Source organism: Zeus faber, assembly GCF_960531495.2.
Source record: "Zeus faber genome assembly, chromosome: 2".
NCBI classification, from domain to species: Eukaryota; Metazoa; Chordata; class Actinopteri; order Zeiformes; family Zeidae; genus Zeus; species Zeus faber.
Genome location: NC_137189.1, coordinates 20,819,608 through 20,831,868, shown reverse-complemented (window position 1 = coordinate 20,831,868; position 12,261 = coordinate 20,819,608). Strand labels below are relative to the sequence as shown.

The window sequence follows — 12,261 nt, the reverse complement described above, 5'->3', positions numbered from 1 at the left end:
TCCATATTCACGATGTAATAACTATATATTCACTATTTAATAACTGCAAGAGTATATATATGTGCGCACACTCCACAAATGACGATATTTTGTTGTCATTTTTTTGTCAGCTTTGCCACTTTTGGTCAGTTTAATGTAAATGTCAAACCACAGTTTTTTATAGGCAGGTAAAATGTATATACCCTTTCTTCCAAGGTTGGCCTTGCCGTAAAAAAAGCTTGGCAACCCCTGCTATAAGGAAGCGGTAAGACGACTCACTGGGGGTTTAGATCAATGGGAACCAATGCCTGAAGGAAATCATATAAATGCTAAAGCTCTGAGAAAAACAAATAATCTTTCCTCTTAATCTGCAGTTATAAAGCTGATAGAACAAGTATATTCTCTGCGTGCTAGCTGCCCTTTTGCCACACACAGACGACCCACACACAAGCACGCACCTGTAAATCCGCCCGGGTGGGGGCGGGTGGGTGGGACAATGGCGTGTAGCATTGGAAAGCTCCAAAATACGTCTGTATTTATAGAGCTGACAATATTGTACAAACTGTTGGCAGTGCTTGGCGCTCCTATCTGCTCTCCCAAGTCCTGGGCTAAACGCGCTAATTGAATCTGTAGTCACAGCCCCAAAATACTGGATAGCACTGAAAGCACATACTCAGTCCTCACAGCAGCCACAAGGTGACATAAAAAACACTTGCCGCTTTAATTTGATTGATATATTTGATCATGGGTTGGGAACCCCCCTAACACGAATAAAGTGCCGTTTTCAAGCCGGTATCCAGTAGTAGTCGAAAACAAAAGTGCATTGTCAAAAGGTAAAGGGCCCCATCCCTGATTCACAACCACAAGCGACTATTGATGCGGAATCTATTTATGTTGCTCTGATTAACCTGTCAGCTGCAGCATTCAGTCTGGGTTGTGCGTGGAATTGAGCAGCTGTTTACGGCGGCATGTGGCACGTTACGGGAGGTCAGTCGACAACAAGAGAACCGATCTGTCGGGCTGGTTTTCAGCCAAAGCAAGGGCCGGTAAAAATGGAGGATACGCGGCGGATGTAAATGATAAAGAATCAAGAAATATTTGCAAGTATTTTCACCAGCTTTGGAAACAGGATCATGCTCATTCAGAAAACTGTATTCAAATTGTATTTGTTACATCAAAAATGCTACAATATTCAATCAATGAGTAATGATCTGCAGTTGATGTGAAAGCTTATATATTGGACCGAAGACCTAGATTGAATATATAACACTGAACATGATCCAAAGCAACCAAATAACCAGGATTCCTTATGCATAAAATCCATAATAAAAGTCAGTTTACACACACACACACACACACGCACACTTTCTTAACTATGTCTTTTGCCAACCATAAACAAATCATCGTCCAGTTACTGTTAAGAAGCATTTGTCACCGAGCACAGCTGCAGTGTGTGTGTGTGTGTGCGTGTGCATGTGCGTGTGCGTGTGTGTGTGCGTGTGTGTGTGCGTGTGTGTGTGCGTGTGTGTGTGCGTGTGTGTGTGCGTGTGTGTGTGTGTGTGTGTGTGTGCAGCTGTCCCGGGAAGACATAGGCGACGAACCTTGTGCTTCCTACGTGCCCGTATAAGGACGAATGGCACCTTAAAACTATGACCCCCCATCGAGAACAATCCTGCGTATCCCGATAAAGACTAAAGGAGGCAGAGACAGGACTCCAGGGTCAAAAAGCGCCTGCTGGGCTTTAAGGAAAATGTTGACAAAACACAGCACCCTCTTTCTTTTTTTCTTTTTTTTTTTTAACCATAAATCAAACTTTTAGATGTTTCGGCCATGTTTGAATTTATTTTTTTAACCCAAGACATGCAAATCCAAGAAATTATTAGGGTAATAATTGTAGTAAATGTGTTAATTATATATATATATATTTTTGCGTAACTTAATGTTCACAGCCGGTTAAAGCACGCTTTACACCTCGTCCGTAATCGTATCCCACAGTCGGTCCCCCGCCCCCCCCCCAATGGGGGTCGGATGAACTGAATCTCGGTTTTGCGACACAAAATATCGTCACCTTCCTAAAATAATGGCATAAGTCATTTTTTCAGGTTTTTCCGAAAACACAAAAAACTGAACCAAACATATTATATTTATTAATGATTTCATTCAAAAAGGTTATGACAATAGAAGATTATTGACATACTGAGGAGGTAGGAAATTTTACCAGAGGTGGCCAGCTTCAAGAGGAGATGATTTTGGCCAAAAAAAAAATCACTTTTGTCAAAAAATGACTTATGCCATCTTTTTAGGAAGGCGACGATATATAAAAACAGGAGAGCTTGTTTTCTGCCTGTGGTAACAGCGAGTATTATGCTCAGCTGGACATTCATCATTTTCCATGAATGATTTTAAAACTCCCTTTATATAGTGTTTGCACAGTACAAACAAAATTTAAAAATACTCACAATTCACTTACATAAAAATAGATTGACTGAGAGGGAATATGGTGACAACCAAAGTTAACGTTAATAATGTCATTATTTTGAAATACATGGCTTATTGACTTAGTTTTAAGCTCAGTAAAGCCCAATTTAAAAAAAACTTGACAGACGTCGCTTCTGGTCGTACTTGTCGGACTGTCACATGAGTTGAACATTTTGAACATGTTCCAGAGCCTCGATCAGACGTGGAAATTCCACACCGCAGCACCTCACAGCTTTCCTTGTGAATCGTGGAATCCGACTCTCCATAGCAATGAATGAACTTTTGGCCCATTTGTTCTAGTCGTTTGTCGTTTTAGGTGTGAAGCGGGCTTTAGAATGTGGGTACTGAGACTGACAATTAAAATGGCATTAGTGTTATTAGTTAGTTAGTATGTGCGCGTTAATGTGTCTTTGTAATTTCTGTTCACATTTTGTGTGCCTGTACCTATCAGGGCACAGCTACCATTTCAAAAGATATGAAAACTGAATTATGGTAACTGAATTTTATACCTACGGGGTTCGGACTCCTCTTTAAATGTCACCGTAATATGGCAAAAAGGGGAATTCTGACCGATTAAGTCTGCTGCCAGTCTCTGCTTCTGTGTGAAAAAGGAAACCTATATATAGACGCTTGACAGTGGCCAGGAGGATAACACTGAGCTCAAATATGTCCCTGTTATAATCTAAGCGTGTCGGATCCGAGGCGGAACACATGATTGACACGTTCCCTTCAACATCTTCCCACTCGGTCATCTTCCAAAACAGGACTTTTGCAAACAGTTGCAATTTCACTACCTTTGCGGGTGAGTGAGCTCAATGGATTATTTGGGGCTGTTTCATGACCCCACAGTACACTAACACACATTCAGAGACGCAGTTCAGACCCAATAACCATTTCAAGGCATATATGTCGAAGATAAAGATTTCCAGAGAAGACACACACACACACACACACACACACACACACACACCGCTTTGGAATGTGAATGTTAAAAACAGAAACAGCCAAGTAGGTTAGTAGTGTTTCCCCCCTCAGAGCTAGATTACAGCACAAGGCTACAAATGGAATATTTCAAAGTGTTGAAGGTGTGACTGTATGGGAGATTGGATTTGGAGTGGAATTGTGTGTGTGTGTGTGTGTGTGTGTGTGTGTGTGTGTGTGTGTGTCTGTGTGTGTGTGTGCGCGCTTGTGCGCGTGTGCGCGTGCGGGCGTGTGTTGGGGTGAGGGAGCTCCTGGCTGCTGCAGGCTTTTACAAAGTCTAGAACGACAAAAAAAGGAAAGCCCGTTGGCCTGATAGGACCCCACAAGAGCCCGCCACGCGCGCTTAGGCGTTGAGGCCACCAATAAGGAGCCGCGGAACACCGATGGTCTGCAGCGGCGAGGAGCGGCACCTGTCACACGCACACGCGGACATTAATTCCCTAAAAGGAGAGAGAGGAGCCAATCAGAGCGCAGAGCCGGCTGACGGCGCTCCCAGCCCGGGATCCACCCATTCGCAGAAGGTCTGGATGTCAACTCCTGGCCCTAGAAGCCCCGTCCCCCTGCTGAGGCACTGACCCCCCCCACCACCCCCTCATGTTTCTATCTATCTCTCAGCTGTCTGGCATGTCCCCCCCCCCACTCCCAACACCGCCAGCTAACATAACTGGACACCGGAGCCCTATTTTTCTGAACCACCCCGGGTGCCGAGGGAGCCTCCTTGACGGCTCCTTAACCCCACCGCTCCACTCGACCACCCCCCAGGATTCCCATCTTTACCGCCCGCCTCCCCCTCCCTTTGCCTGAGCTTTAGTCACATTAGCACGCCTTCCAGGGACATGGGGAGGATGAATGGAGGCTAGGTGCTGCTTCTAGACAGACAGTGCCAGTGGTATAATGGAAGGTATACACGGGTATTCAAACATAAAACCTAAGGTATACATTTCCATTTAGCCATACAGCACAGTATACCAACCCATCAAATGTAATCTAGCGCCATCTTCATCCTTATAACAAAAAGTCGGAAAAACAAACTTTTTACTGAGTGACTCGAGAATCTAAAAAGAGTCGAACCTTTCATCACTACTGAGAGTCCTCGCTTTCAGAGTGAAACTTTTTTCTGATGAGCTGCTAGAACAATTTGATGAATAAGCGCAGCCTTGCAATTTTGATCTTGCAACACAAAGCCTAATGTAGATATAATTTATTTCAAAGTGGAATTTTAAAGATTTTCCCGGCACAACCGGCAAGCTCCCACTTCAGGGTGTCCTGTTGGAAATAAACCGCATACAGTAACACCCAAAAAGACATAGCTTAGGTATAGCTTGTCAAATTCGCTTTACAATTACTCGTAATTTTCCTTTGACAAACGTAAAATGTCAAACAAAGGAATAACTTTCACAAAGTTGACCCCCACCGCCCACAATTCCTCCATATCCTTTCATGCGGGTCTGTCCCTCTCCTAAAGGTAACATCCGTCCAGTCTAGCGGCGTCCCAGCGCTGGGGGCCATTTTTTATTTTTTTTACTGAACCATTTTACAGGGCAGCTCTTATTTGGGCTTGAGTGAACTCCTGGGCACCACCCACCGGAGCCCCCCCCCCCCCCCCCCCCACACACACACACACTCTCCTCCTCCCAGCCCTGCCAGACACCCCCCCCCCCCAGCCCAGGGTCTCAGGACAGTTAGGGGCATATTTAAGGGCCGCATCTCACCCTCGCCCCTTTGTCCTAGTGGAAGCTCCAGTCGTGCGGTGCTACTTGGTGAGTCTCTCTCTCCAGCCTTTTTTGCGTGTCTTCAGCTGAGATTATGAGTGTGTGTGTGTGTGTGTGTGTGTGTGTGTGTGTGTGTGTGTGTGTGTGTTCCTGTATTGCTGTTACTGCTGCTCCTTGGACACATATATACATATATGTATCCAGATTTACTTCTGTGATAAAGAATATATGAAATGTTCATGGGCTCAATAGCTCCTCAGCAAAGGATGCTCAGACATTGTATTATTATCTGAGATTTATAGGGATTTGAGTGGCAGAAAAAAATAACTTGAGAGAGGTGGATGAGAGATGAGCGGAAGGGAGTTGGAATGTCTGACTGCAGCTTGTACTCGGGCCGGGAGAGATAGGGCCAAGAAAATAGAACCAGCGGTGAGACATTTTTGAGTTGAGGTTGAGGTGTATTTTGCTGTTTAATGATAAATCTGAGTGGCTTTTTTTCTGGATTTCTCATGGAACCATTTTGGATTCTGAAGCTGCCTGCTGGGATCATCCCCATAGAAGCCATTGTGATTGCTCCGAAAGCTCAAATGTGATTGACATGCGCAAATTGGGAAGCCCGAGTTTTCATTCCATTCTGATGGGTTATGTGGGGGATGCTGGCGGTGTCGGGATGCTGGCCAGAGAGGCTGGAAGGATGGCAGCACATGCTGCGGCTCCAGACACAAGGGGGTTACTATGAGCTGCAACAGCTGAGTAGAGACACCGCCCCCAGAACCCTCACTGCCACTGCCACTCAACAGAGAGCAGCTCAGCTGTTAACTAGCTCTGGCTTAGCACAAGAGAGAGATACAGAGAAGGATGTCAGGGGTGTTTGGAATGACAAGGATCCACAGGTCCTAAAATAGCACTCAGTGTGTGTGTGTGTGTGTGTGTGTGTGTGTGTGTGTGTGTGTGTGGAGGGGGCGGTGAAGTGTGTGTGTGTGTGTGGGGGGGGTATTACTTGAGTATGTCCCTTTTTGGCTTTACTGGGAGGCCTGAGGGACGGGTGAGGAGATTAGAGCTATCAGAGGAAAGTATAATCTGTCGGGACTTGGGAAAAATAACAAAATAAAAAACAAAAGGAATAACGATTCAAATAAAGTTGATATTTTGTCAAAATATTTTGACAAAAATGTTGAGAAATTCAGTCATTATTTCGAAAAAACATCACAGTCTCACATAGCAGTGAAGAGACTAGTGGGTGAAAGATCTTCAAGCAGATCTTCAACGAATTAGGTTCAAAACTTAAATTCTCCTCTGTCTCCCCGTCCTTGTTGCGTCCAGTTAAAAAGGCCGGCCCAGACAAAGACCAAATATGTGCGACGACGACGAGACCACCGCCCTGGTGTGTGACAACGGCTCTGGCCTTGTCAAGGCTGGGTTTGCCGGTGATGACGCTCCCCGTGCTGTCTTCCCCTCCATCGTTGGACGTCCCCGTCACCAGGTGAGAACCTGAAGTGAAGAAATAATCGCTTTTTAACTAATATGATGTGTCAAGAACTGAAACAGTAGACAGAACCAGAATATGGAGGACCTCTGACCTGTGTGTGTGTGTATGTGTGTGTGTGTTATTTCCAGGGTGTGATGGTGGGTATGGGTCAGAAGGACAGCTACGTGGGAGACGAGGCCCAGAGCAAGAGGGGTATCCTGACTCTGAAGTACCCCATCGAGCATGGCATCATCACCAACTGGGACGACATGGAGAAGGTAGGAAACCGTGACGATGGACAACAGTACTGTATCATACTAAATATTTTTAAGCTGAGTTACAAACCCCACCTCCGCTCCACAGATCTGGCACCACACCTTCTACAACGAGCTGCGTGTCGCCCCCGAGGAGCACCCCACCCTGCTGACTGAGGCCCCCCTCAATCCCAAGGCCAACAGGGAGAAGATGACCCAGATCATGTTTGAGACCTTCAACGTGCCCGCCATGTACGTGGCCATCCAGGCCGTGCTGTCCCTGTATGCCTCCGGTCGTACCACCGGTAAGTCTCCACACCTGTCTATTGATTTGCGTTGGAAATACAACTATTGAAACCAATCACACATGTATCAAGATCTATGTATTCCCTACCTGATGAAGCACTCTTACCTTCCAGGTATTGTGCTGGATTCTGGTGATGGTGTGACCCACAACGTGCCCATCTATGAGGGCTACGCCCTGCCCCATGCCATCATGCGTCTGGACCTGGCCGGTCGGGACCTGACTGATTACCTGATGAAAATCCTGACTGAACGTGGCTACTCCTTCGTCACCACTGGTAAGATTTTACAGAGATTCCTCAGTCACTACTTACTGTCCCAAAATGTGGATGGCTAATGCTGTAGGTCTTCCATTTGAATATAAGGAATGCATGTTCTATGTACCACATAGATGGTTTCCTATGTGAGATTCAAAAACAATTTGGTCCCCCCCTCCACTACCAGCCGAGCGTGAGATTGTGCGTGACATCAAGGAGAAGCTGTGCTACGTGGCTCTGGACTTCGAGAACGAGATGGCCACCGCCGCCTCCTCCTCCTCCCTGGAGAAGAGCTATGAGCTGCCTGACGGTCAGGTCATCACCATTGGCAACGAGCGTTTCCGCTGCCCTGAAACCCTGTTCCAGCCTTCCTTCATCGGTGCGTGATCCCTCGCTCTTTGCCTCTTTGTCACCCCTCCATGACCCTACAGCTCAACTCAGGGTCCACTTATTTTGCAAGTGGTGTTCCTAGCATGATTATGTTTCATGAAGCCCACATGGAACAAATTTGGCTGGCGCAATCTTGTGGCCCCATTTTGATTTGACGCACAATGCCTAAATTTAAAGTACATTATATCTTACTTCTGTGCATTTGAAATTATACAGCTACACAGAACACAAGGAACTTTCCCCATCGGTTTATTTATACATTCATGTCCAGTTCCATCATTATATCTGTTTTCAGTCGGACCCCTCAACCAACTTTCCCAACCTCACCCAAACAGGTATGGAGTCTGCTGGCATCCATGAGACTGCCTACAACAGCATCATGAAGTGTGACATCGACATCCGTAAGGACCTGTACGCCAACAACGTGCTCTCCGGTGGTACCACCATGTACCCCGGTATCGCTGATCGTATGCAGAAGGAGATCACCGCCCTGGCCCCCAGCACCATGAAGATCAAGGTGAGCACCCATTAAAGAGTCTCAAAGGGCATTAGGTGACATTTTCAAGCATGCTTGATTCTCTTAACCATTAACTCCATTAACTTCTTGCTCTCTCACGTAATCTTCAGATCATCGCTCCCCCTGAGAGGAAGTACTCGGTCTGGATTGGCGGCTCCATCCTGGCCTCCCTCTCCACCTTCCAGCAGATGTGGATCAGCAAGCAGGAGTATGATGAGGCCGGCCCCTCTATCGTCCACAGAAAGTGCTTCTAAATTGTCGACCATTGCCAGAACCTCCACCCCTCCCAAAACTGCACCATCTTTCCTTCCATCTGCATTCGTACTGTGCCTTTTGCTGTATATACACATGCTGTTGTAATAAATATAGTTGCCTGTAACCGTGAGAGCAGTGTTGCTGTTGTAATTGATGGATCGGTTTGTGGTCTACGGTCTTCGGAAGGCATTATGGACAACTTTGTGGTCTTCCCGCTGATGAACAAAGCAGATACAGTAATTGACTGTGGTAAATATAACTTAATTCAATGCAAAATATTAATATATTTTTAGCAGGTAAATTAAATTGAAATCATTCTACACATTAGACAAGTAGAGTGGGAAACACAGTGGGAGACAAAATCCTGGCTGGAATTCACTCTCTGCCGGTCTATGCCAGGGTAACGCAGCATAAAATTCACAACAAATTATGTCTACAATCAACAATAAACAAGTGGGTCAACGTAAGATACAAAGATCATAAATAATAATAGAAATCTAAAAATCCCAAGTTAAAAATAAAAATTAAAAACAAAATAATAATAATAATACTATCCTATAATTGTATAGCACCTTTCATTCACAACATGCAACTCCAAGTGCTTTACATTAATGGAACACAATGAAATAGGAATAATAAAAAGGCCGAAGAAAAAAAAGCCAAATGCATTCAAGAAAGTTTACAATAGGTTGTTTTTATCAGGTGTAATCTAAACCAGTTCGTCCTAATTGTTATTGTATTTTTTAACTTAATGTAAAATAAAATAAATACATAGAAAAAAAAGAATTGTTAATTTAGATTTATGATTTATTTATTTGCGTATTTTTAAACCGACTTCCTGTTAACCTTTGCAGCAGGTGATAGGGATTCATGTAATTAGAACATCCCCCATTCACAATATGCTCCAGCAGCACAAGTCAGCCACGGTGGTGCCACGGTTCAAGGTTATCTCATTAAATGCTTTTGCGCGTCCCTGAAAACAACAGAGTCACCATGACGATCGCGAATAGGAACGTTATCTGTTATCACCTTGAAGTCATCCACGGGATCACCGTGAAGAGTTGTCCGAGAAAAAGGAGAACATTCCCCGGTGGTACCAAGACCTTCCACGTCCCTCTGGAGAACGTACCAAGGAGCCACATCCCCGAAGTTGGGCTAGTACCCTGGTGGGTACAAACAGCGGGGCTATGAGTGTTTACGGAATGGCCGAGAACAGCCATTTGCATCAAAGATGAATTAATCGAATTTGTTTTTGAAAATGTCGTGCATCTCAGCTTTCTGGTGGAGGCTTGTACATTTCTCCTGGGCCGCCTGTGTACCGTGGGTCTGTTCCGAAAACCCGGCTCTCATCTTCGCATGAAGTCCCTGAGGGTGAGGATGCGGCGGTGCGGCCTACTTCAAATGTTGTGTAGAAATAGCATAGCCTGGTGGTGAGGGCCAGACAAGCTGCTGTGCCTCCATGTTGAAGGACGCTGCAATTGCTGTGACATTGACTCTCACTGAGGTGTATTGGATACAATAGAATAGAAGCTCCAGCAGAACAAGTCGTACTCTGAAAGAGACGACTATTCGCAGTGATGAAAGTTCAACTCTTGACATTCAATTCGAGTCGCTCAGCAAAACGAGTCGTTCAATTTTCAGACTCTTTGTTAATTTGATTCAGTTGTTTCATGTTGCTGTTCTAAATGACGTTTTTAGTGGTTAACAGGATCGTGTTGTGACGTGGGCTTATTTCATTGTAAAAAGTGTGCCATGGTGGCATAATAAAGGTTATGAAACACTGCTTTTATAGTATCCGGTTGAAATCACTCATGTTCCATTTCTGGTGACAGGAAAAGTTAAATCGCGGTGAGGGCTGCCTGTCCGCAGCCGTCCCCTATGACGTGGCCAGTCTGGTCAAACAGTTTTGCCGGGAGCTTCCGGAGCCCCTGTTACCCTCGGACTTCCACGAGGCCCTCCTCAAGGCCCAGGCCCTGCCCGTCCAGCAGGAGAGGACCTCGGCTCTCCAGCTGCTGTCCTGCTTGCTGCCTGCCAGAAACGCCTCAGTTCTCTCTTACCTCTTCTCCTTCCTCTCAAAGGTTTCCAAAAGGTCAGGGAGCGCCTTCGTTGTTAGATTGTTGTTCTGATCACAGGCCGTCTATCTAAATCGGTTTCCTGCTTCCCATCATCAGCTGTGCGGAGAACCTGATGACCAGCAGTAACCTTGCCATCGTCTTTGCCCCGTGCCTGTTTCCCTCTCCCAAAAGAGCGGAGATGTCGGAGGGCCAACTTCAACTGAGAGTCGGCGTGCTCTGCAACTTTATTGACAATCCTCATATATTCGGTATTGGCTTCCTCTCGTCAGCACGACTGAAACATGGATATTTACAAAAGCCTTGTGTGTTATGGAGAAAAAAATGCCTGTGTCCAGGTGTGATTCCAAAGGTGGTGATGGACAGCATGGATTTTCTCTTTAGATCCCAGCACGTACAAGAGCCTCACTCCAAGAAGAAGAGATACAGTCTAATAGGTGGCAAAACTCTTTTCTGTATGACTAAATAATGCTTGGAATGATTATTAAGGCTGCCAATTTTAAAACTGTTAGTAGCAGAGGGGACCCAAGCACCTTGTTCTCGGTGTGAGGGGTGTGCAGTTCATGGCCTCTCTTTTATATGAAATGTTATTGCGTGTGGCAGTGCCGTCCAACAAGCCGGCGCCTTCTCCCAGGCCCAGGGAACGCTCTTGCTCTGTGTCAGACTTGAGCCCGCCCTCCGCCTCTTCTGTGAGCAGACAGCCGCTCCGGAGGTTCCTGGGTCTGGAGGCCTTCCCCGGTGTCCACGTTTTCAGGACGTACTCGCCTCGCGGAGGTAATTGGAAAGTAGCTTACTTTTCGAAGGTGTTCCTTGAGTTGGCGTCAGGTTGTATTTACAAAATGATTTCTAGATCCTAGGGGCCTGAGCTCTAACAAGACCTTAAAGGACACGCTCAGTCCTGTTAGCAAGGAAGCCTGGAGGAGGCTTAAAAGGTAAAAAAACTTATATATATATATATATATATATATATATATATATATATATATATATATATATATATATATATATATATATATATATATATATATATATATATATATATATATATATATATATATATAAAAACATGTTCAAGTTTACGGTGTTAATGGCAAATATCAATAACGTGGGCATTTATTTTTAGAATAATGGTATTCTATTCTGCAGCTTCACGTTTGACTATTCATGCTCTTTTTCCCCTTTCTGTTTGTTAGTGGAGAACTGTTTGGCGTCGGAAGTATCTCCAAGTTCGCCCGAGGTCAAGTGACGTGCAGCTCTCCACTGCTGTCCAGTGTGGGGAGCGGAAACACCTCTGCAAAGCCATAGAGGATGGAATAAAAACCCTCACAAAGTTGTAGAGGTTTTTGTACGGCAAAACATGGCTAAAAGACGCATTTTAAATTTTCTTTTATCCAATTTTATGGCTAATTTATTCCAAAACGCTGTAATGCCAGGGGGAAACGTCTGGATTTTTTTTTTTTTTTTTTTTTTTTTTTATATTTCACCATAATAAATATTGCCATTGCATTCCTGAGTTTTTCGAGTGTGTCCATCAAACGAGCCGCCTCCTCCACCTCCTCCACCTCCACCTCCTCCTCCTCCTCCTCCTCCTCCAC

General features: G+C 45.1%; 1 protein-coding gene across 1 annotated transcript; it reads left to right on the top strand.

Annotated features, from left to right (window-relative positions):
* The first annotated feature begins 5,090 nt into the window (after positions 1-5,090).
* actc1a (actin alpha cardiac muscle 1a) lies at positions 5,091-8,724 on the top strand. The gene is made up of 8 exons (XM_080024359.1): positions 5,091-5,198; positions 6,474-6,633; positions 6,768-6,896; positions 6,982-7,177; positions 7,292-7,453; positions 7,620-7,811; positions 8,158-8,339; positions 8,450-8,724. Exons 2-8 carry the CDS (start codon positions 6,505-6,507, stop codon positions 8,591-8,593), a joined length of 1,134 nt encoding a protein of 377 aa, XP_079880485.1. The 5' UTR covers positions 5,091-5,198; positions 6,474-6,504; the 3' UTR covers positions 8,594-8,724.
* Positions 8,725-12,261: the final 3,537 nt, after the last annotated feature.